At 33.6% G+C, this 27,064-nt stretch overlaps 2 protein-coding genes across 2 annotated transcripts in view; both read left to right on the forward strand.

Annotated features, from left to right (window-relative positions):
* The window catches only part of LOC132758256 (tRNA (uracil-5-)-methyltransferase homolog A-like), a 193,563-nt gene that overhangs the window by 44,402 nt on the left and 122,097 nt on the right, over positions 1 to 27,064 (forward strand). The gene's annotated exons all lie outside the window — the stretch shown is intronic.
* LOC132758252 (nonsense-mediated mRNA decay factor SMG9-like) lies at positions 9,945 to 26,128 on the forward strand. The gene is made up of 11 exons (XM_060749810.1): positions 9,945 to 10,084; positions 14,571 to 14,651; positions 14,809 to 15,013; positions 16,844 to 16,932; positions 18,846 to 18,958; positions 21,497 to 21,608; positions 22,010 to 22,105; positions 22,608 to 22,797; positions 24,127 to 24,234; positions 24,876 to 24,989; positions 25,978 to 26,128. The coding sequence occupies exons 1-11, from the start codon at positions 10,007 to 10,009 to the stop codon at positions 26,112 to 26,114; spliced, it is 1,323 nt and encodes a 440-aa protein (XP_060605793.1). The 5' UTR covers positions 9,945 to 10,006; the 3' UTR covers positions 26,115 to 26,128.

Genomic DNA, 27,064 nt, shown 5'->3' on the forward strand with positions numbered 1-27,064 from the left:
TAACACTATTGAATATACTTGTATATAAGTTTTATTGTAGTGACTAGAGAGTATACGAGGGATGATAAAAAATTAACCGGACTTTGTAGATTATTCTTTGCCTGTTAAAAGCATTTACATAAAATTACACGGAACATAAATTGGAATCTATCCCCTAAATGATACAAAAATACCAACATGAAATATTTGCAAATAGAAAAGTTATGCTGTTATTTGAATGCACATGTAAAGCAATACGGCGCACGATATATATGTAACTTAATAATTAAAAATTGACGATAACGACGTCACAAGCGTATTGTCGTTAACGCAGCAGTTTTTACTCATTCACGAAGTAGGCAAATACGTGTTCCATATGTTGTTGATGGCGGCGGATCGACTATATATATCTCTGTACAAGTCGGTATCATATTGTATTGTAATAGAACGAATGATGATAAAGAGCTCTTGTAATGCTGCAAACTTTCGTTTATTCCTTGTGTGACAAATCGAACATGCAATATATGTTTTTCATTAATAAAATGTTGCTGAATGGTAATGTATGTATGTATCATACATACATTCGATAGAATAAAAGAATAATACAACTAAGAACAAAATTGCCATTACAATGTATATCAAGATAAAATAAACGCATAGCCGATTTTAAACCCTGACTGTTAAATTGTTGACTTAGACTCTTACTTAAAATAATAAAATAATTTATACAATTGTAAAACAAAAAAATAATATATGTAATAAATACATAAGCAATTATCATTTCAAAATCCTTAGTGTTGACTGAACCATCCAGCTGGCTTACGGAAGGTCGGTGGTTCTACCCAGGTGCCCGCTCGGGCCTGAAATAATGCCTGGAGGGGCACATGGGGTCTTCCTCCACCAATAAAGCTGGGAAAAATCGACGAAAAAATCTCGGCGGGACGCTCTAGGATGGCCCGACTCGAGTGTACGGTCGCCCATATGGGCTTTCCGGTGGCGACCTTAACCCTTTCCCCCATGAGCATATTGTGAAAAATGGCCATTTTCACTGAAAAGCCTCCTCTTATAAGTTCAAACTGCTATGAAACTATGAAAAATGCTTCAATAGTAATCAAACTTGGCACAAATGTTGACTGGACCATTGCCTTTGTAACGACATGCTCAGTCTTAAATTTCCTGTTACCATGGCAACGAGGGGACATCTCAAAATTGCCAAAAATCACTATTTTGCCTCGATTTTTTCCATCAAAATTTATTTCAAAGTGCTGCAACTTCTCAAGGGATTGAGATAGAGTTAAAGGCTTTTCAGCGTTGGTTACACGTTACCTTATAATCGACCTGGGGTCATTTTAAGCCTCTCACAAGTCCAAAATTTTCTTAGCGATGAGGGGGACTCCGCCCCCTTCAAACCCCCAAACAGAATTAAGGGGGCACATCCCCCTTCTGGCAATCCCCTGATGTGTCTTTTGGATGGAAGGCGGCGCCGAAAAAGTGCTAACTTTTTTTTAGCAACATTACACAAACCAAAACATGTGTTTGGGGCCCAAATAGGACATTTTTGCACTATTTCAGGCCTAAATAAAAGGGGGTCGAAAGTGCGTTGTTTCGCGTATATATGAGCTAAAGGGTTAAATAAACGCATAAAAAAATGATTGAGTTAGTTTATATAAGAATTGGTTTTTGTGCTCAATAATCCACAATTAAGATGATGTCTGTTTAATGAATTAGTATACATGTATACATTGTATATTAATTATTTCTTCGTTTTCATATTGTAATATAAATAATCTATATTCCTCTATACAGCTAAAATGTTATGAATGGTATATATAAAAAATAGTACAATTAAGACAATTCAAGTCTATATAAACATTTATAGCGCAAAGGGAAAATATGTTTTATATATGAGATTTTCTCAAACCGTTCCCATTAGCTTACATGTACCACCTATTTATCCTTATAATTGTATGGGTCAATATCTATAATGATAAATATAAAGTTAGATTAATCCACAATCCGCCTTATGTCGTGTGCACATGATTAATACATACATATGTAGATCTAACTATAGTATAACATCAATGTTTAAATTTTTTAATTATACAAATCTGTTCAATATGAAAATGCTTATAAAAACGACATGTTTAGGATGATTGCGATGCCAAAATATATATAGAAAATTAAATAGCAATATTTAATTTGGAAATATTCATGGTTTGCATCGTCTCGAGTCACGGTCCGCCTTGTCCCAAAATACGGTGCCGTCCAAACATACGGTCCGCCGTGTCCCACAGTCCGTCCTGTCCTACGACCGGTTAAACGCTTCGGTCATTGGCGACGCCGGTGAGCGGCGTCGTCTCTTATGGAATGCTTTTTATTTTGGCCTATGGAAGGAGCTGTTATTATTAGCAGTTAATGTCATGTTGTATTAATTAGTTTTATTTTGATTCGTAAAAATCAAGTAAACAAATATGTTGGTATATTTGTATTTTATAACTTTATGTAAAAAGCATGTGCATTGTGATATTATTTTCAGGCTCAGTTTAACAGCTTGTTTAATTAGTCGCCGGTAGAAACCGGCGACTATATTTGTAATAGTTTAATATTATACCTATGGTAGGAGAAGCCCTTAAAATCTGAAAATAAAAGCATATCAATCATTGAACAATTAAAGACAACAATTATTTTTCAGTCATCTCAAAAAAGTAAACATATGATAACTTTGCTCAATGAAATGAAATATGCACATATATATTGACATCTAAAAAAGCAACATAACAATTTTCATAAAATAAATCAATAACGTATCCCCAGGGATCAGTCATTTATTATTAGGGTAACTTCTACTTTTTTCTATGTGTCAAGCATTGCTATTTTATAATATATAATTCATGAATGATATTTAAAATGACACTTAAGAATAATTTGGTTGTTTATATTTTAATTATGAGAACTATTATATTACACAGATACTTGGGGTTTGGAGCTCAAAACGCCTTTAAAATCCAAATAAAATGTATATTTGTCAATCCCAGCACTTGTACTGATCATATATATCAAAAAAACTTAATATAAGCCGTTTTGAAAAAATTTCATATTTCAACATCTATAATAATGTATTATTATACATGTAGATGTTGAAATATGAATTTTTTTCAAAACGGCTTATATTAAGTTTTTTTGATATATATGATCAGTACATGTGCTGGGATTGACAAATATGCATTTTATTTGGATTTTAAAGGCGTTTTGAGCTCCAAACCCCAAGTGTCTGTGTTATATTACATTATTTTATCTAATTATAAACAAATTCTCCCTGGTCTTTCGTAAGAATCACGTGACTACATGTTTAGCGTTATAAAATCTATTAATAGTAACAGATTGCTGATAAGACAGGTAACTTGTTAATGGTGGTAACTGATAAGATGCATATCATTGTAATTTTGTACAGATAATTATACATAAGTTATTTTTCATTTATCAGTTTCATACTTTTATATCATTAGAAACACCTGTTTACTCATATTTTACACATTAAAAATAAATTTTCAAAACCTTTTCGATCCTTTCTTTTTGGTAAAGAGTAAAACTTGGCCCTTTCTGTCAAACTTTCGACAAGAAAGTTCAACAGTTTAGTTTAGGTTGAACATCCCAAAATAATGTTATGCTTAAGAGGCACAATATTGAAATATAATTATAATGGTAAACGATGATTTTGGTATATTCCGTCGGTTTCCGACACGCAGGTTTCCAAAACGGTATGCCGTTAGGGGTCCGGAATCGTATTAGGATACATGTACATGGAAAAAAATAACAAACTATCTTTGTGTTGATAGTTTATCGCACTGAAAGGCAATAAAACGTTAATTTTATATATCATAATTATGTAACGATGGGAATACATGTATTGATTTCAACTAAATTATATATTTTTTCTATAGCACATAATAATGAGGTACAACAATTTTACAGTAAAATTATATTGCTTCATGAAATTAAACATTTATATTTTCATAGTCACTTTGCAAATATTCGATGATCGGTAATTATTTGTCGGTAATTATCTGAATCTGAACTAGTAACCTATACGGATTTCAATGTATGGTACAACAGTATATGTATATAGTACAATTACAAGAAGAATGACCAGCATAGCACTTGCCTTACAAGCCTCAGTGGCAAACATTACTCAACTCATTGTTCCTCTTATTTTTATACTTGAACCATTAAACTTAAAATTTCTTGTAGTTATGATAATACAATCATTTTTCTATCCGGCGACTTGATGCTTTAGCATCAAAATCTCTACTTGTCCTGTAAGAGATTGAATATCTATCGTAACAACTCGGCAATCTCCGTCAAGTTCTTGAGTCGCCCGATGTGTTCCGATTGATTGAATATTACCTATGGAGGGCGTTCGTTGCCAAAATTCCAGACATGTAAAGTGTTCCTTTTTAAAATGACTTTTGAAAATGCGAACTTGTATGCCTACCATTTTTATTGTAAACCTCTTAATTCAATCTTTTATTTGAAGGTTACCGCCTTTATATAACAAGTTTACATATATATCGTAACAACTGACCTAACATCTAAAACGACAACAAATTTACAAGTTCGTATCTTCCATTGCATGCAATACATATGCATGTTTGCACACTTATAGATCTGAAATATACAAATGAAACGTAAAACTCGAATACGGAAAATAGAGTTTAAGAAAACGTGTTACCAGTTGTAGAACTACAAGAGTACGTTAACACAGTAACATGTTTAAAATGACAAAAGTAGATTCACAAAGTTAAACGATTTTAAGTCAAGCATAACGCCCCGCCCCTCTCGGAGTATTTACGAACTTCTATTGCGGACAGGTATAAAACGGCGCCTCTCCCATATTTTTAAATAAAACTGAAGGACAACATACGGCATTTTTCATAAAATATATATGTTACATTTGTTACAAAAGTTTTGTCAGTAGCAACATCACTTGAAAACTGCTGATTTTACCATTTATGATGAAGATAACTTATGCATTACCTTATTTTTAACATCGTGTTCTTTACAAAATTATTTATCATTTTAGTGATTAGCCTGTCCGTGCTCTGCCTAGTGCCCTGTCCTGTGTTTTGTTTTGGGTCCGCCTTGGCTTCTTGCCACTTGTTCTTGTTGCTGGGTCATGTGGGGTTGCGTTTATTGAGCGCCGCCTTTCCTTGTTGATCTTGTTTATCAGATATTCCTGAGAAACATCGGCGATTGGGAAAGTTTTAGGGGAAACAATGACCAACTTCAAGGGAGTAATTTTATTAATTATGTAAAAAACCACCCAATATTCTTATTGGTATCATTGAAAAATGTATTGGCACAAATTTCATTTTCAACAAAAACTATGCAAGTATATTTTAAAGCGGCCACCGAGATTTCCTTTCCGAAATCAAGACAAGAGCTGTCCGTAAGACAGCGCGCTCGACTTTTTTATTGCTTGCCAATAAAAAAAGTTTTTGCAGTAAAAGGCAATACAAGAATCTCTGTATTTTTAAAGTGAACTAGTTGTTTGATACCCTTGAATATTACAGCAATGTTTATATGACATAATTTATGGTAAAGTGAACAAGTGGATAGGAATGAATTTTTTTAGATTTTTTAAGTTTTTTAGTGCTTGCCTATAATACAAAACATTGACAGTTAAGGGCCATAATTCAAATAAAATCTTTGACAGAATTACCTTCTCCTGGACATGTTTGGGAATCATGATTGTAAACAAGTATTCCAACTTTCAAATTAATATCTCAAACAGTTCAGTCAAAAAGTGGACTGGTACTAAAAACTTAACCAAGATTCTAAGTCGATAAAAGGCCTTAATTTTTAAAACAAATCCTTGACAGAGTTACCTTCTCTTGCGTACAGATGGGGGTAATGATGTGAAATAGCATTAAAAGTTTCAAAGCAATATCTCAAAGGGTTAAGGCAATAAGTGGATTTTACCCATATTCAATGTATTTTCTAAGTCAAAAAGGGGCATAATTCTGTCAAAAACCTTGACAGAGTTATGTCCTCTTGTCTGTTGATGAAGGTCGTGATGGTAAACAAGTATGGTCAGTTTCAAAGCAATACCTCCAATGGTTTTGAAATAAAGTGAGGTGGTACAAAAAACTTAACCAAGCTCAATACACTTTCTAAGTCAAAAAAGGGCCATAATTCTGTCAAAAAACCTTGACAGAGTTATGTACTCTTGTCTGTAGATGGAGGTTATGATGGTGAACAAGTATGGTAAGTTTCAAAGCCATACTTGTAATACTTCTGAAATAAAGTGGGGTGGTACGAAAAACTTAACCAAGGTGTGACGCCAACGCTAACGCCGACGCCGACGCCGACGCCGGGGCGAGTAGGATAGCTCCCCTTTTCATAGAAAAGTCGAGCTAAAAATACTTATCCGTAGCACATATGTACAATCTTTAATAAGGTATTTTCAGTATGAATAAAAACTTTTTGCACTTGTTCATTATCCCTCATGTACAGACTCAATCAAACCGAGTCTGCAATTCTTATGTAATTTTGTAGTGATTGCTTCCGAGGGATCACTTTGTTTCCAGATTTTTATACTTCACAACAGCAGGTTTCAAGTGCCGTGAGGCAGCTGTAAAAAGTTGCCCCGTACTTCACTTCAGTGTTGTTATATTTTTCTGGTCTTTCGGGATCATTGATGCCAGCGCTATTAAGTGTTGAGAATTGAGTACCGTTCAAGCCGGTGCTAGAGGGCGTGAGGCATGTTGCACTTGTTCATTATCCCTCATGTGCAGACTCAATCAAACCGAATCTGCAATTCTTATGTAATTTTGTTGTGATTAATGCTTCCGAGGGATCACCTTGTTTCCAGATTTTTAATATACTTGTTCAAAACTTATGGTCTTAACTTCATTCAATATTTATTTTCCTTTTTGAATAAAGTATCTAAAGGAAGCGACGTTATTTTTTTCCGAATATATGAGTGTGGATTTAAGAGAAAAAAAAACAACGATAAGTTAGAAACAAAATTTTTAATACTTCTACGTAATTAATTTTCATTTTTAAGGCATCACTAGAAAGTTCATTAAGGATTCTTAAGCACTATTAAGTGTTGAGAATTGAGTACCGCTCAATCCGGTGCTAGGGGGCGTGAGGGATGTTGCACTTATTCATTATCTCTCATGTACAGACTCAATCAAACCGAGTCTGCAATTCTTATGTAATTTTGTTGTGATTAATGCTTCCGAGGGATCACTTTGTTTCCAGAATTTTTTACTTGAGTCTAAAATTATCAACGCCGCCTTTCCTTGATGATCTTGTTTATCATATTCTAAAATTATCAAAATTGACCAAGAAATAAAAAAAGTAAGTAGGGGGCGCCATGTTTCTCTTACTGAATTTCAGAGTGTGTTTTGTTTTTTTTTACTTGGGGATCATATGCCGTTTTTCATGGTATGGCACTTACGTGTCACATTGAAGGTTCCATGATAATCACCATATTAACACATCTGCGGATGTTTCAAAATTCAAAATTGTTCCAGTTCATGTTGAATTTTGCTTAAGCCGGTGCTAGGGGGCGTGGACGATAACTTGCTCTTTCCATTACCGTCCATGAGCAGGCTCAATCAAACCGGCCTGCAACATTCTCAATTTTGTCGTTTTGAGCGTTCTTTAGGGATTCTTATTTTCTCTATTTTACAGAAAGTAACATGATAAACTTTTTAACGAAAAGTTAATTCATTTTGATTTAATTCCTTTTTATTTTGAGGCATTATATAATTATATATCATAAATCGTATTAATCACACTTTTATTTCAATCCAAAATTATCAAAATATATTACGAAATAAAAAAAAGTTTGGAGGGAACGCCGTGTTTTTCTTACCAATTCGAGAGTGTTATTTTCAGACTAAAAAAAAATCAATACATCTATTTAATTCATTTTTATTTCCGAGGCACTCATAGAAAGCTTATGGAGTAATCTTTCAATTGATACAAATTATATTGGACTTTTTATAGAAATAAAAAAAAGTTAGAATGGACGCCGTGTTTTCCTTCACTTTATTGAGAAATAGGAGAGAGGCGACGGGTATTATACCTGTCCGTACATTTCCGTGATAGAAGATCGTAAGTACTCAGAGAGGGGCGGGGCGTCATGCATGACTTACAATCGTTTAACTTTGTGAATCTACTTTTGTCATTTTAAACATGTAACTGTGTAAATGTACTGTTGTAGTTCTACGACTGGAAACACGTTTTATTAAATTATATTTTCTGCATTCGAGTTTTACATTTCATTTGTGTTTTTCAGGTACATATATATCCCGGAACAACCAATATTCAATCAGTTAAGCCATTTTTAGCCAATAATAAATGGAAGGGGAAATTATACTCTTAATTTATTTTAGCTATTAATGCATCTATCAACACTTATTCATTTTAAGGTTGGTACATTTTCAACAAGTCTTGATCTTTCTTAGAAATTCAATAAAAACGATATGACCCACTCGGGTCACTCTCAGAAATATTTAACCTAAATTCAAACAGCAAGGTTATCACTATGGAAAATTTGTTCAAGATAAATCAGGGCCACTTAAAATTGTAGAAAATTTCACAACAGTCTATTCAACGATTTTCAACAGTTTTTTTTCCAAGATTTTAAAAAACTTACACTAAATGTCATAACATATGTTAAGTACAATGCATTGGTATGACTACTGTTAATGTGTATAAAAAGGCAGTTAAAGGTGTCACTTCTTAGTACGCTATTTGGGGTGCAAAATGATAAATTTATGCATCCAATCTTTACAGCCATTTTACCTTCCCCACTTTATAATACTAGCAAATACGGAAACTTGTCTAGATCTGCCAGTTGGTATCGCCTACAAAACAATTATTCTACAATCATCACATGAAAAAATTTGATAACAATATAAGATTTTATTAATAAGGACCCCCATGTAAAGTCTGATGAATATGTAGTGGTACATCATATAAATAAATTTTTTAAATACACCTAGGACTGAGGTAAATGGTAAAACTTTTTAGCCAATACTTTATAAAAAAAAATAACTTGCTTGGACAAATTTTTACCACTATTTTAAACAAGTGACTATTTTGATATAGTTAAAGTTGAACAATTTATAATGCGTCACTTAAAAAAAACAGTTTCTTATTGTTTTACTCATAACATCTGAAAATTAATCAAGAATGGTATTTCTGCAAGTTTTGAAGTTAATACAACATGTGACTTTATGCAATTTAGTCAGACATGACATCAGTGCCACAGAATTAAGAATGTGTTTGAATTTAGGTTGTGATTGAAAATTGGTTGTTTCGGGATATATCTACAAGTGTGTAAACATGCTTATGCATTATATGCAATGGTAGATACGAACTTGTAAATGTGTGTTAGGTCAGTTGTTAAGATTTACATGTAAACTTGTTATTTAAAAGCGGTTGCCTTCAATTAAAAGATTGGATTAAGAGGCATATCATTTGCTGTGCACGAATGCAATCAAAAATGCTAGACATACATGTTCGCATTTTCAAAAGGAACACATTACATGTCTGGAATTTTGGCAACGATCGCCCTCCATAATTACCCAACTCCTCACGCTGTACTGATAAGGGGAGATCACTGCGTAGGAGATTGGAATATTACCTGCCTTTGAACGGAAAGAATTGGATTTAGCTCAATACAGGATTGGAGCAATACCTCTAGACGCTTGCAGAAATCATGATCCCAAAATAGACAAATATCGTTTTTTTCGCCGAATTTTACATTTTTCCTTGATTATCGTACTTGATTCGATGTGAAAAGATGAATTAGACCTGTTAAAGTTCATTCCGTTGGGTAAAAGGACAAGATTTTAGCATTTTATCATTCAAGCGCCTTGTCCGGTATATACCGGAATACGGTATTTAGTGTGGTGCTCCAATCCTTTTTTTAGTCACAGCCGAAAGAATTACGGCGTGTTTTTAGCATTCCGATTCTGAAACCTTTTCAGTGTAATTTTATACAATTATGGCAGATTCAAGCGACCGAGGTAGAGGTGGTCCAAGACGACGTCGTCCACGAGGTGGCGGCCCTCCTATGCGAAAGGTGAGCACAAAATTTATAACGTACAAGTTCGTACTCAAAATATTCCATCACAGACTGACAGATTCATGGAGACGGCCCACTGAATTTTCGACCCATATATCCTATAGTAAATCCATCACATTTAATGCTAAATTCTGGACAAAGCAAATCCGGTACCGAAACTTCATGACCATTTCTTTAAACACCAATGCAGTCCAAGTAAATTTAGCACAAAAAAATAATACATTAGCCCTTGGAGTTTTTCTGCAGCTTTTAATCTCTGTAATCACTATAGAATATTCCAAATAGTAATTGGTGTGTATTCTTGTGCATAGTGCCTCCTGAAACCTTCCACCCAGAAATGAAATCCTGCAAAAATACATCAAAAACAACCTTTAAAGTACTCAGAAATGAAACTTTATGTATCCCCGTACTGCCTCTTTCCGATCAGCTAACAGATTTTTCAAAAATAACTGACAGTGAAATTATATATAAAAAAAATTCTCTTTCAATTCTGCGAATATTATCATATCAGCTAATAAATTCACCAACTTTTTAAAATTTTACTTGAATTATTACTATGAATCAAGGACAAATCATTACTGACCCATTTTCCGGTTCTTCAAAATTTCACAACCACTTTTCAATCAGTTAACAAAATATAAACTGTATCACATAAAAATTGTCATACAATGTTAAAATATAATTAGTTCTGTATTTTGGAGAAATTTTGGCAAACTCAACTTCAGATAAATGGTAATAAACAATTTTAACCTAATTATAATGCCATTTTTCAATCTAGATATCTATTTGCAGTGGTAAAGCCCTCACAATTGGGGTATGGATGTACATTTCAATTTGCATAACAGATAAAGCATGTTCTTGTGGAATTTTTAGGATCTTAGGGACTATATGACCCCATTCTAGTGACTGCTTACCGAAAAGTTATCACAGAGAATGTTTTTCCTTGGTTAAGTGACTGTTACTTTACTGATGTATTACCTTCCAATTAAGAACTGTATGGTAAAATATGTACATATTAAAATTACAGCTTTTGAAGTGCAGTATACATTATGAATTCGTGATATTGAAACAGTTGTCCAACTTAATATCCATTTCTGCAAACTGACAAAAAACTGAGTCTGTAAATCAATTATTTTTAGAAAATTTTTGCGAATTGTAACTTGGAAAATAAAGGATTAGTGGAAAACACACATTTTACATATTTTGAACTAAAATGCTAGCATTTTCTTTTTTTATCGCCATAATTGACATTGCTGCTGATAAATTTAGTCAAGGTGAATACAAGATGTGCTTACAGTTTGGTTACATGACAAATAATGTCAAAAATAAAAAATTTCTAGGGATGATTGAAAAGAGGTTGTGATTGAAAACTGGCAGTATGTGGATACACAATTACTAAAGATATACTTAAAATATAAGTTATAACCAGTATCTATTAAGATGACTTGAAATAGGCCATTTCAAAATTTAAAAGAACTACTTTCTAGACTACAACGGGCTGGGTCTAATTCCGTACCGGGGTGACACCTCATAGGAACTTGAGAACGGGACCGCAGATTGCGGCGCATATTTTCGATCATGTAACGGTTTTTAAAAACGTTTCTGCTACATCTAAATATCTTTTAGTATTATCCGAGTGTATGTACTAAAAAAATATATTATCAACTGAACCCAATCTGTCTCTTTTAAGGTGATTCCGCTTTGTTAGCCATGTTTGTTTTCAGAAAGTCTGTCCAAAGTGAAAGTAGGCCAAAATTCATATAACAACAAAGCTGACATTGTTATATGATGGGCTATTTGCAAGTACACTTCCAGTTTTAAGTTTTAAAAACTATTTTAAACAAAAATAAAAATGATAACAATAAGAAAATTTACCTTGAATGGGCTAAATTTCTGAAGACCAAAAACATTCTGTTGCACATTTGATGAATAGCAAAATCCAGTTTAACGTCTATTTTAGTGCCAACAAGTGCTATTTTTTGCAGAAAATACAAAAACCTTTCAAAAAAACATAAATCTTAGGAAAGTAGTTTATCTGACCTTGAAAAAACATGGCCACCATGACATGTGTAAAAAAGTAGTACCATGATAATAAACATCATTTACCTATTTCTTGTGTACATGACACACAGACACACACTTCACTATTACCCGTACGGCTAGCCACTTTCATTAATAAATGCCGTTTTATTATAATTTCCACTTGACGATTGATTTATTTAATTAACAAATGAAATATAAAACTAGAAATGTGTCCATAGGACACAGGTGCCCCCATACTCCACCGATTTGTCAATCTTATGTCTCTAGGTCAAATTTTTTTTTTTTGGCTACATGTGCCCAAGTTGAAAACTAAAAATCTTTAAGTAATGGGTAAATACTACAAATACTGAATAAATCCACAAGAAAACCCCAAGGTCAGTGTTTTTTTTTTCACTTTTGGGGGAAGGGGGTCGGTGCCCTTTGGAGGGGGAAAAATGCAATAGGAGGGGGAATTTTATTTGTTTACTTATTTTATAAATGTTTTCTTTGCGGTGGAAAAGGGGAGCAACTCTTGCAACACAAGTTAAAAATACGTCTATTTTGGTGTCACCTCTACGGAGTAGTGGCGACATATAGGGATCACTTCTCTGTCGTCTGTCTGTCTGTCCGTCACAAAACTTGTCCGGACTATTCCTCATAAACTACTGGTGTAATTTCATCAAAACTTTACAGGAATGATCAGTACCAAGTCTTGTTGTGCATATTGTCAGCATTTTCCGGTTCAATGACTTTTGTCAGAGTTATGGCCCTTTAATAATTTTTATTTTTAAAATTTGTCCGTACTACTTCACTTATACCACTAATGCAATTTCAATGAAACTTTACAGGATTGATCTGTAGCTCAAGTCCTTGTGCATATTGCACGGGTTTTCTGGTTGAATGATTTTTGCCGAGTTATGGCCCTTTGATAAAAAGGTGTTTTTTTCTGTATGTTGCCATTTACACAAAAGCTTGTCCGGACTACTCCTCATAAACTACTGGTGAAATTTTATCCAAACTTTACAGGAATGGTCAGTACCAAGTCTAGTTGTGCACTGTCCATCTGTTTGGCCATCATGAGGCGACACATGTGATTACTGATCGCTCTTGTTCTTAATATACGGATCTTAAATATCGTTAAATATGTTAAACTTGTTGTGCCGCCGGGTGTAGCTCCCCTTACCTACCAGAGATTGATTTGTAAACAACCTTGCTTAATAGTAACTCTTACAGACATTAAATAAAACATTTTTCGGCAGATAGTTGCAAAATAAAATGATATTTATTGCAGGCAAATTCGGGCTGACATATAAGGGAAATTTTAGGCTTTAAGGGGGGAAAAAACATACAACTTTGAGAGGGGAATGGGGCGGAATTTTGCCGGATTTTTTGGTGAAAAAAAACACCGAAGGTGCATAAGTACACATGCTGACCAACATTCTTGTAAACTTTCACGCCTACAGGTCATAAACTTTTTGAGTTAAGTGTAACACACGTTAAAATATTGGAATTTTTTCCTAAGTCAAGGGCAATAACTCTAAAAATATTTAAAATATCCACACGAAAATACCCAGGTGCACAACTACACATGCTGAGCAACATTCCTGTAAGGTTTCATGACTAGGTCAAATACTTTTTTAGTTATGTGCGACACAAGTTGAAAATTAGAAATTTTTACTAATTCAAGGGCAATAACTCTAAAAGTACTAAATATATCCACACAAAAATACCCAGGTGCACAACTACACCAACATTCCAGTAAGGTTTCATGACTCTAGGTCAAATATTTTTTGTTATGTGCAACATAAGTTGAAAATTAAAAATTTTTACTAAGCCAAGGGCAATAATTCTAAAAATACTAAATATATCCACATGAAAATACCCAGATGCACAACTTCACATTTCTGTAAGGTTTGATGACTCTAGGTCAATTAATTTTTGAGCTATAAGCGACACAAAAAGGGAACAGACGGATGGACAAAAATCTAAATGTCCCCCGCTATAGTGGGGGCACAATGAAAAAATATAAAAGGATAGCATAAACAGTTTGAAACTGTAATGAAAGAGGTGCAAAAATTTTAACACCTGTGGTGAATATTTATTGAACTGCATGGCAATCGTTACTCTGAGGCGAATTGTTATGTGGGGTATCATTATTGTGACAAATTATTACATTACCCTTTTGTATTGCTTGCAATACTTTGATAATTGCTTGTTTTTTACTAGAGCCTATGATGTCCTTAAACTGTGTGGGTTAAAGCTTAGTTTCTGACATTGGTATTTGGCGTGTGTCAAAGAGTGTGATGACCACACCTCCTCTCTCCCACCATCTCACATGCTACAATGCTGTTATAAAAATGATTAATGCTAACTGTATAAATTGACAATTCATGTAATAGTGGCAGTTTTCATGTTTGCTGTACCATTCCTGGAAAATAAGTGTGTAGTTTTATAATTTAAGGAAAGGGATTATGAGGTGGATAGTCAGCCAACTTCTAGACCAATTATTCTGGCAAAACATCCAGAAAATGAATCTTCTCAGGTAAACATTTACTAACTCATCATATTTACATTAATTAGTTGAATTTCAAAATGTGTTGTTTTTATTTTTTGAACTTTCTATATTTGCTTTTCAAAATTTACCTGAAATATAAAGGTGATAATGATAAAATTCTAAAGTGCAGTACTTGCTGTTACAGTCGGCTACATCGGGTCATGGTTCAAATTCCACTTCTCCAACACCTTCATCTCGTCAGGCAGAGAAGCCTGTAACAGTTCTGAAGCCGCGAGGAGAAGATCCTCGTAGAACTTTGACATCATCTCTATCCTTACCTAGTATACCAGTGAGTACAATACAGGGAGAAACTCCTCCGCAACCTACATTCCTCCAGAGAACTATTGAAGGTAACTTTTTTTTGCCTGATCCACTGTTTAGAGGTCATATAGTTTTGCCCATGTCCATCTATTCTATAGACACATTTTTTGTTGCTTTGAGGAAGATATTTATTTGACCATTTCAAGTTTGTGTAAAAAATAATGGGAAAAAAACAACAAAAAATCTTTAGGTTTCTTAAAGTAACAATAATTATGCCCCCATTTCGAAGAAAAGGGGGTATATTGCTTTGCACTTGTCGGTCTGTCGGTCCGTAGACCAAATGGTTTCCGAGTGATTACTAAAGAACCCTTAGGCCTAGGAACTTCAAACTTGGTATGGTGATTGGTCATGACAAGTAGATGACCCCTATTGATTTTGGGGTCAAGGGGTCAAAGGTCAAGGTCACATTGACCTTGTAAGCAAAAACGGTTTCCGATCAATAACTAAAGAACCTTAAGGCCTAGGAACTTCAAACTTGGTATGGTGATTTGTCATGATCAGTAGATGACCCCTATTGATTTTGGGGTCAAGGGGTCAAAGGGCAAGGTCACATTGACCTTGTAAGCAAAAACGGTTTCCGATCAATAACAAAAGAACCCTTAGGCCTAGGAACTTCAAACTTGGTATGGTGATTGGTTATGACCAGCAGATGACCCCTATTGATTTTGGGGTTAAGTGGTCAAAGGTCAAGGTCACATTGACCTTGTAGGTAAAAACGGTTTCCGATCAATAACGAAAGAACCCTTAGGCCTAGGGACTTCAAACTTGATATGGTGATTGGTCATGATCAGTAGATGACCCCTATTGATTTTGGAGTTAAGGGGTTAAAGGTCAAGGTCACATTGACCTTGTAGGTAAAAACGGTTTCCGATCAATAACGAAAGAACCCTTAGGCCTAGGGACTTCAAACTTGATATGGTGATTTGTCATGATCAGTAGATGACTCCTATTGATTTTGGGGTCAAGGGGTCAAAGGTCAAGGTCACATTGACCTCTTAGGTAAAAACAGTTTCCGATCAATAACTAAAGAACCCTTAGGCCTAGGAACTTCAAACTTTGTATGATGATTGGTCTTGACCAGCAGATGACCCCTATTGAGTTTTGGGTCAAGGGGTCAAAGGTCAAGGTCATGACCAGTAGATACTTGATAACCCTTATTAATTGTTTGATCACTGGGTCAGAAGTCATGCATAATTACCTTATCACATGAATAATTGGCTGCTGATAGGGGGCATACATGTTTTACAAACATATTTTGTTATAATTTAATACCCTAAGGAGCATTAAATTGCACCTACATTTGTATCGTCATTTGCACGTTTGTGTTTTTATTTATAATCAATGAATAAGGTTAAGTTTAAGCTTAATAGAATGAAAATGAAAAGCTTGAGATGGAAAATGTAGGTGTTTAAATGGATATACATGTATGGTTTTGATAATGAATATTACATATTTATTGCGTGCCTTTCGGTAGCTAGTAAAATTATAATTTGATGATTTCATAGTGATAAATGGCATATATCATGTAAAAATGAAACAAACTGGTAAAATTCAATGTACAGGATAATTTTTCAAGAACCATGTTATGTCATGATTTGGCAACATCATGAATGAGAATTTACATAGTTATGCAGCAAAAAATTGTAAATGGCTGGAAACTACTAAAGTAGCATGAAAAATATAGAAAAATTGTTTATTTTGCATGTGAGATCTCATTATATTTCACTTGTGGCTATGTCACTCATGAAAATATTATATCTTGTTTTTTCACTCTTTGAAATATTTATATTTCGATCTTACATGCAAGACAAAGAAATATCCTCTATATAACTTTATTGTTTGTATGTCATCTCATTTAGGTACAAACAGACTGTCAGGTCCTATGGAAATGAGTCACTTTACCAAGTTGATTGATGAACATCATCAGTGGTGTGAAACAAGCAGTGATGTAAGAGTTAAGAATATTTTTACGGAACATAGATATTTAGGAAATCTAAAATGATTAATATTAATGCTTAACAATACAATTATAATTCAATTCTGTTTACTGACTTTACTAACTCAATTCAATACACTTTACTGAATTTACTAACTCTGAAAAATTACTAGGAATTCACGTGGATCATAGATTATCATGGAACTGTCAAATTGAACATCTGATTAAAAAATGCAATTCATTACTGTATCTTCTACTTCGTATTAAACAATACCTAAACAAACAAATGAGAATAGTTTTTTATAATGCATACATATTGCCACACCTAGATTACTGCTGCACTATTTGGGGAAATTGTAATGATGAATTACTGAACAGCTTATACAAATTTCAAAAGAGAGCCGCCCGTATTATACTTGATGCAGACATTGATACACCCTCAGATATATTGTTTCATGAATTGAATTGGTTAAAAATACATGACCGCATACATTATAAAAAGTCAATTCTTGTTTACAAATCCCTTAACAATCTATTGCCACATTATATGTCTGATTTATTTTCGCATACAAATAACACAACTCTTAGATCACACACACGACAGACACTACATATACCCAAACCTAGACTAGAGTTTTGCAGAAAAGCTCTTGCATACTCTGGGCCTAAAATCTGGAACAAATTACCATTACACATCAGGCAATCAAACAGTCTTGCAGAATTCAAAAAAACATACTTAACATGGTGGTTCTCTGGTGGAAACCTCTGCTTAAATGCAATGTAAATATTTGTTTGAATATTTGTTTGAATATGTTTGTTTTATATATATGTTAATTTTCACTTTTGATAACATTTGTATACCAGTATTATGAGTATATTATCAACACATGTCTTTTGTTGTTTAAGGTTGATCTCACATATTTCAATGTTGAATGTATAATAATGAAATCAACTTATGTAGTTATTTATTCTCTTATTGATGTATTTTATTTTATAAATTGTTTTGTACATTGTTGAGGCTCACAGGGAAGACTGGGCTTGCCCAACTGTGTTGCCTCATTAAATAAAGTCGTTACTTACTTACTTACTTACTTACTGATGTTGTGTAACGAAACATGTGTATGACTCCAAATAGAGCTACATTTGTATGGCGTACAAACTATAGATTAACAAAGGCAAGATAAGGCAACCTTTGTCTAATATTATTCTGTTTTATTATACATATTTTCTTTAAAGAAAACCACTTTTATTATGGTATGAATATAGACTTTATTGAAAACAAGCAAATAATTAAGCAGGGATGGTTTGGAATTGACCATTAGGGGTGTAACAATACAGCAAAAACCGTATTGCAATATATTGCCATTTTGCTGAAGCGTATTGCAATATATTGCAATACGTATTGTCGTGTATATGTTTTGATGTAAAGATGTAGTAACATTCATATATTATTATTATATGTATATATTTTAGTAGAAACTTAATAAAAATGTAAGGAATAAATAGAAAGTAAAGTGTCACACAATTTGATAAACAAAACTAGTCGCGTGTGACCTTTCACATCTGGGCCGCTTATGTAAATTATGCGGCCGCTTATTGACTTTTAAGTGTACTAGTTGTCGGATACTTTTATCTTACGTTGGCGCCAACAAAATTCGCCAATTAAAGATTTTATGTGAAATTTGTACAAAATTAGAAGGCAATTAATTGAAAATTATGAGTTTTATAAAATACCGGTTTTCCAAAAATCGTACCGCGGTACGAAATTTATTTTTTCATATTGCAATATATCGGTATACCGGTAAACCGTTACACCCTTATTGACCATTCAATATTACTTTGTTTCTAAACATATAAATATGCTAGCAGGCAGTGTTTAAGGATACATTCTGTTTTATAGGTATATAGTTAATGAATTATTTCAGTCACTCTTGGAGCAGACAGACTTTCTCATTGTTGGTGTGGTAGGATTACAAGGTACTGGCAAGTCCACGATAATGTCTCTACTGGCTGGTAATACAGAAATAGATGCTCATAGGTTTGTCTTATATAACATCTGTATCAAACAGTAGCTTAGAGACCTTTCATTGGAAATGTGTCTCGGATAAATCATTTACTGAAGGTAGCACAGTGACTCTTTTAGAGAGTGCTGGTTTTAGATATCCACCACCTTGCACAAATCTTTTAAGCCTGTGATGTTTCATATCTGGGAAAAATCTTGAAACAAATATTTATAATTTTTATAATTGTGCTGATGTGTTTTTCAGTAAGTAACTTCTTGCTTCCTTTCAAATGACTGGACTGGAAATATTTTTTTAAGATAAGGGTACCAACTGATATATGCCTTGACCAATTACTTGTGCGGAAAATTTCAGATCGTTTGTTCAATCTCTTCTTCCAGAAATCTTGTGCAAAATGACCTGATAATGAAGAGCAGTAAAATGTATTAACTAAGCATTGCACAAAAAATTTATTATACCCCCGCACAACAAAGTTGTAAGGGGGGTATACTGGAATCAGATTGTCCGTCCGGCCGTCTGGCCGTCCGGCGTCCGTCGGTTTTTTCTTGTCCGCCCAATAACTTAAGATTCCTTTGACCCACAGTCTTCATATTTGGCATGGAGGTTAGTCATGATAAGTAGATGACCCCTATTGATTTTGAGGTCACCAGGTCAAAGGTCAAGGTCACAGGGGCCTTGACTTCAAAAAGCTTGTCCGCCCAATAACTTAAGATTCCTTTGACCCACAGTCTTCATATTTGGCATGGAGGTTAGTCATGATTAGTAGATGACCCCTATTGATTTTGAGGTCACCAGGTCAAAGGTCAAGGTCACAGGGGCCTTGACTTCAAAAAGCTTGTCCGCCCAATAACTTAAGATTCCTTTGACCCACAGTCTTCATATTTGGCATGGAGGTTAGTCATGATTAGTAGATGACCCCTATCAATTTTGAGGTCACCAGGTCAAAGGTCAAGGTCACAGGGGCCTTGACTTCAAAAAGCTTGTCCGCCTAATAACTTAAGATTTCTTTTACCCACAGTCTTCATATTTGGCATGGAGGTTAGTCATGATTAGTAGATGACCCCTATCGATTTTGAGGTCACCAGGTCAAAGGTCAAGGTCACAGGGGCCTTGACTTCAAAAAGCTTGTCCGCCAAATAACTTAAGATTCCTTTGACCCACAGTCTTCATATTTGGCATGGAGGTTAGTCATGATAAGTAGATGACCCCTATCGATTTTGAGGTCACCAGGTCAAAGGTCAAGGTCACAGGGGCCTTGACTTCAAAAAGCTTGTCCGCCCAATAACTTAAGATTCCTTTGACCCACAGTCTTCATATTTGGCATGGAGGTTAGTCATGATTAGTAGATGACCCCTATCGATTTTGAGGTCACCAGGTCAAAGGTCAAGGTCACAGGGGCCTTGACTTCAAAAAGCTTGTCTGCCCAATAACTTAAGATTCCTTTGACCCACAGTCTTCATATTTGGCATGGAGGTTAGTCGTGATAAGTAGATGACCTCTATTGATTTTGAGGTCACCAGGTCAAAGGTCAAGGTCACAGGGGCCTTGACTTCAAAAAGCTTGTCCGCCCAATTACTTAAGATTCCTTTGACCTACAGTCTTCATATTTGGCATGGAGGTTAGTCGTGATAAGTAGATGACCTCTATCGATTTTGAGGTCACCAGGTCAAAGGTCAAGGTCACAGGGGCCTTGACTTCAAAAAGCTTGTCCGCCCAATTACTTAAGATTCCTTTGACCCACAGTCTTCATATTTGGCATGGAGGTTAGTCGTGATTAGTAGATTACCCCTATTGATTTTGAGGTCACCAGGTCAAAGGTCAAGGTCACAGGGGCCTTGACTTCAAAAAGCTTGTCCGCCCAAAAACTTAAGGTTCCTATGACCCACAGTCTTCATATTTGGCATGGAGGTTAGTCGTGATAAGTAGATGACCCCTATTGATTTTGAGGTCACCAGGTCAAAGGTCAAGGTCACAGGGGCCTTGACTTCAAAAAGCTTGTCCGCCCAAAAACTTAAGGTTCCTATGACCCACAGTCTTCATATTTGGCATGGAGGTTAGTCATGATTAGTAAATGATCCGTATTGATTTTGAGGTCACTGGGTCAAAGGTCAAGGTCACAGGGACCTTGTCAAAATAAAGCTTTTCCCCAATGCCTGTCCAGAGTGTATTGATTTTGACATTTTCATATTGAAGCATGTAGAATACATAACTTAGCAATGCACTGGCTTAGTCACCTCAGATTTGGCAGGGTGGTTGTCCTTGAGTTCTAAATGGCCACTGTTGATTCTGACAAAGTGGTATGCGGGGGTATTCACGCCATGATAGTGGCAGTTCTAGTTTTCAATTAATTTCCCCAGTTTATCTATGTAAGATTTTCATGAATATGTTTAGAATTTTGGACCTCATTGGAGCTTCAATGCTAAAAAGTTGCATCTCTTTGAGGATAAATTGCATTCAAATTAATATTTTTTAATGGGATAATAGAGTAGAAGTTGTAACTTATACTTGCTTCGGTGTATTTGATCTAAGGTTTTAAGATGTTGATATTATTACAGGAATTATGTGTTCCCGCCTCAGTCTAGATCGGTCAGAGAAGAATGTGGTCATATGACCAATGGCATAGACATCTATGTTACTTCACAAAGAGTAATCTTCCTTGACTGCCAGGTAACATTATAATGTTTCTTAACCATAGGTAAATTTACAAAACTAAAAGGCAGAACAGTTCAGGTGAGTGATTCCAACCATAAAGGTCCTCTTGTTCAAACACTCTTTCAACAAAGATAAGCGATTGTCTAGCTAATATTTTTGTCTGTTAAATAACTAAAAATATTCTTGTTCAGATATAATTGTGTAATTGTGCTTTAAAGATATTTTTCAAAAGAAATAAATGTAGATATAATATATGAAATTAATTTGGAAGGGAGAATTCACCACAAGAGTTTTTGAGATGTTTGTAGCATCTAAATTACAATTGTGATAAGGTTCAATGGTTTTCTTTTGTATGTAGAGTTGGTTTACATCAGGTAAAAGGTTGTGGGAAATACAATATTAATGTTATATTGCAGCCTCTGTTGAGTGCCTCTGTGTTAGATCAGCTGATACATAATGAGAAGAAAATACCACCTGAATACACAACTGCAGAAAACTTTGCTGAAATACAGGTTAGTTATTATCGCTGTAGGATATCCTGCATAACCATGGTGTTTGACCAGATTCTATTAATCTTCCTATTTGAAACTGAAATTCCTGAAGTCCATAGTGAATGTGAGAATGATCTGAAAATGTGCACACACATTATTGGTCAAGACCTTCATCATATGTAACACAAACATCAGTCCAATAAAAAAAGGCATGATGGAGTCCCTTTAAAACGAATCTGGTATTTAAGTCATGATTGTCTAGTTTATTATTATAAAATTAAATTTTGTTGGAAGCTATAAGCATATTGAAACTCTTGAATTCCTTCTTAGAACTAGAACCAACCAGTGGGTTACTAAACAGTGTAAAGCTTGCCACTGAAGGGGTTTGAATAATTGTTTGTGTCTTTAAAAATTTGTTTTTGATTATCTTTCATTTGAGATAGCATGAAGGCCAGTTAATATCATGTTCTCAAGATAATTTATATATGCACAATATAATTTTACATTTCTTTGTAACTTTCAGAGTTTACAACAGGTGACATTTTTACTGACAGTATGTAATGTTGTGTTGGTGGTACAAGATTGGTTCACAGATCTGTCAGTACTACATTTCCTTCAGACAGCAGAGATGTTGAAACCATCAACACCATCTTCATCTGGACATGACAGTAACACAGCTCCTGATGATCATCCAGATTACTACCCTCATATAGGTAATAATGTAATACTGATCATCCAGATTACTACCCTCATATGGTAATAATGTAATACTGATCATCCAGATTACTACCCTTGTATAAGTAATAATGTAATACTGATCATCCAGATTACTACCCTCATATAGGTAATAATGTAATACTGATCATCCAGATTACTACCCTCATATAGGTAATAATGTAATACTGATCATCCAGATTACTACCTCATATAGGTAATAATGTAATACTGATCATCCAGATTACTACCCTCGTAGAGGTAATAATGTTATACTGATCATCCAGATTACTACCCTCATATAGGTAATAATGTAATACTGATCATCCAGATTACTACCCTCATATAGGTAATAATGTTATACTGATCATCCAGATTACTACCCTCATATAGGTAATAATGTAATACTGATCATCCAGATTACTACCCTCGTATAGGTAATAATGTAATACTGATCATCCAGATTACTACCCTCGTATAAGTAATAATGTAATACTGATCATCCAGATTACTACCCTCGGATAAGTAATAATGTAATACTGATCATCCAGATTACTACCCTCATATAGAATAATAATGTAATACTGATCATCCAGATTACTACCCTCATATAGGTAATAATGTAATACTGATCATCCAGATTACTACCCTCATATAGGTAATAATGTAATACTGATCATCCAGATTACTACCCTCATATAGGTAATAATGTAATACTGATCATCCAGATTACTACCCTCGTATAGGTAATAATGTAATACTGATCATCCAGATTACTACCCTCGTATAAGTAATAATGTAATACTGATCATCCAGATTACTACCCTCATATAGGTAATAATGTAATACTGATCATCCAGATTACTACCCTCATATAGAATAATAATGTAATACTGATCATCCAGATTACTACCCTCATATAGGCAATAATATAATACTGATTTTGTGACTGAGGCACTGTAGATACAGTATTGACAATGCTGATAACCTCATAAAAAGAGTTTGAAACTTTTAATCTTCACACTTAAACTCACTGAATCATTAATTTTAAGACACATGGAATACTTATTTATGACTCTCACATTTTATATTAGACAAGAATCAATTATGTATTTTGACTTGATTATACCCTTTTTTGACCAAAATGTTATTATTACATCATTATCAAGTTGTGAGAATAGTCCAGCATGCTATATTACAGATTTTTCCTGTGCATATTGAACTTCGGTGAATTTGGGATAGACTGAAAGTCAATTTGCATTGCTGTTTTAGTAGATGCTTTTTGTTTAATCTGGTAAAGTGATTATTATGAAACATTTTACTTGTAGTTTTTGTACAGAATAAGGCTGGGAGAGAAGAATTCAGTGTTGAAAACTTCACTGCAATGCAGAAGACATTATCAACAATTTTTCAGAATTCAAAATTGAAGATGAAAGGTAAAAATTATATATTTCATTAATAGCCATGATTGCTGATTTTTTATTTCAATGGTCGCTGATTTCTTATGACCATGGTTGCTGATTCCTTATGACCATGGTTGCTGATTTCTTTTAGCAATGGATGCTGATGTCTATTTGCCATGGTTGATGATTACTAATGATTTGCAATAGCTGTTGTGGTCTTATGGCAATGGTTGCAAGTGACCTAGTGTCATTCTTATGCTGTAATAGTTTTAGATGGAGCTTAATGTTGTACTTCTCATAAAGTTAAATACATGTAAAAGGTATTATATTAGAAAAGAATTCTTCATCGGTAGGTTGCATCAGTTGTTGGGATTTTTTTATTTCCCAATACACTCGTAAGATATTGATAATTTAAAAAAAAAATCAAGTCAAATATCAGAACATCCGAGCAAATCATTATCATTTTAATACCATTAATAATTAATATACATTCAATATATTTACAGTATGTAGATAACATTTTGTTTTTGCATATTGTTGCTAGCCTATTAACTGTGTTACCTGTCTATTATTATGCTCGAAACGTTGTTATAATGTTTAAAGCAAATAAACTGTAAAAAAAATGTATATATATAAATATTGTATATAATGTGTAAACTATTTTAATGTTGTAGGTGATGTCACCATGACAACTGGTAGACAGACATTTGGTTTAAACCCTGCATTTATCAAGTCAGATCTAAACTTATTTGTTCTTCCATGTATGGATGGGAGGAAAGACGCTGAAGGTTTGCTTCAGAACATGTTGTTTCATTCTTTTGACCTAACTCTTTTGAGTTTTTTTGCCAAACTATACATAATAAAATAAAGAGCTGTCATACTCAAGGGTGGTAATAAAACCCAGCATGAACGTATATGATAGTAAGGAGTTCATTGAATATATCAAAATTTAATTTTGCATTATTGAGTAACTTAGTATCTTCAAAATTGGCATTATTTTATGAAAAATTAGCCTGTCTTGATATTGATATGCTAGATTCTAGAGGAAATGATTCACATTAAATTTCATTTAAGTCCATTTGTGTGTTTCTGGTGTTTTTATTTTAGTTTTTAGTCTCAAAATGTTGATGATGAGAAAAATTCTTGTAAAAATTTTAAGTTTTATTTAATAAAATATATGTTTTTTAACATTCAATAGCTTAAAATGGCAGTTTTTTTCCCAGGATTTTGGGAACATGACCCATACCCATGGAATTGGGAATTTTAGCAATGTTTTGATAAAAATTGGGGAAAATGCATGATTTAAATTTTGCAGTAATTATACTCTAACTCTATATTATCGGCGCAACTCTATTACCGACGTACTCAAAGTATTTTGTTATGTGCAGTTATGCATATGTTGAAGTTAAAAATCTTTGACCTCATTCAATTAAAAATGTAATGATTAGTTGAATTTGTACTGCTTTACGCAGAATATTGATTATTAAATTCATCATTGAAATTCAATGCAGACATATATGAAAAGTTAAGTACGCCGATAGTACGGAGTCCCATGCTACATGAATATAAAGAATCACTTTCAAAAATTTTAGAATTTGTAATTCAAAACTTTTATATTTTGTAACTTTCAATTGGGAATTTTTTCCTGTGGATTGGGAAAACAATACACTATTTTTAGTTGGGAATATGACCGATTATCAGTTATGAAATAAACCCCCAAAAAAATCCCTGAACGGATAACATGATATCTAAGATGATTTGATTATTTCACTGCAGATACAGTATTGACAATGCTGCCTGAGTATCGGGGTTACCCTAGCTTCCAGACTCTGATTAATTCACTACGGTCACAAATACTAGCCATGCCTAGAGAGGCTATTACTCATACAACTCTAACAGAGAAAAACTGGTAAGTTCATACATACATATAGGTAGTTTTATTTTCTAAGGAGTTGCTGAACCCTGATAACTTATTATGTTTGAAGAGAGTTAATTATGTGATACCTGCACACGTATATTTATATCTTATAAATTGCTATTTGTCAAATTCAGCTTATTGTAAGTTTAATTGCTACTCAACAAAACAAGTGAGAAAATTACTATAAGTTATGGTCTCTGTATTTAACCTTTCAAAATAAGAATATTGCCGATTGTTATTGAAGTATTAAATTATTATTATTATTAAGTTGCATATTGTAACATTTAACAGATATTTTTATCTGATAGAAAATCTAGGAATCAACTTATCTGTTCATACCTTAGTGAGATGTTATTTAATCATATATTTGTCAGAATCCAGGTTTTAGAATTATGTCCCAAGATTTAATTTATCATATTAAAACTTAATTACTTAATTGATTCAGTTTTCTTAATGGATGTTAATGAGGCTAAAATAAAAAAAATTTTTTTTTAAAGGTTTTTACATGGCCAGCTAAACCCCTCAAAAAGTAAATTTTAAAAGTAAATTAGTTTAAAATGATGTGTAATTAATAAGATAGATTTTTTTGCATTCTCCCTTTAAAATTTGGATTTTTTTTTTTTGGAATTTTGGGCTAATGAAAAACTAAAAGGGGGCTTTTCCCGACACCCTAAGATTTAATTTTTATCAAAAAACAATTAATTTTGGATTTTTTGGTTTTTACAAAATTTAATTTCTAAAAAAAGCAAGGGAATTTACAAGGGGTTTTGGCCAAAAATTTCAATGATTTAAAAAGGAAAATGAAAGGTTTGCAAAAACATTTGGGGGTTTTTTTTTTAAAATGTTAAAATTAGGTTTAAAAATAAAAACTTTAAAAAATTTTTGGGGGGTTTTCCTAAAAGTGTTTAATTTTTTTTCCTATTTTCATACATGTAAACGGAAAGA

The sequence above is a fragment of the Ruditapes philippinarum genome, unplaced genomic scaffold (genome assembly GCF_026571515.1).
Source record: "Ruditapes philippinarum isolate M1 unplaced genomic scaffold, ASM2657151v2 ctg1473_1_1_1_1, whole genome shotgun sequence".
Taxonomy (NCBI): Eukaryota; Metazoa; Mollusca; class Bivalvia; order Venerida; family Veneridae; genus Ruditapes; species Ruditapes philippinarum.

Coding starts and splice junctions, on each gene's coding strand:
- LOC132758252 (XM_060749810.1), top strand. CDS start 10,007: ATGGCAGATTCAAGCGACCGAGGTAGAGGTGGTCCAAGACGACGTCGT. Junction 15,014..16,843: donor CCTCCAGAGAACTATTGAAG/GTAACTTTTTTT, acceptor CATCTCATTTAG/GTACAAACAGACTGTCAGGT. Junction 18,959..21,496: donor ACAGAAATAGATGCTCATAG/GTTTGTCTTATA, acceptor ATATTATTACAG/GAATTATGTGTTCCCGCCTC.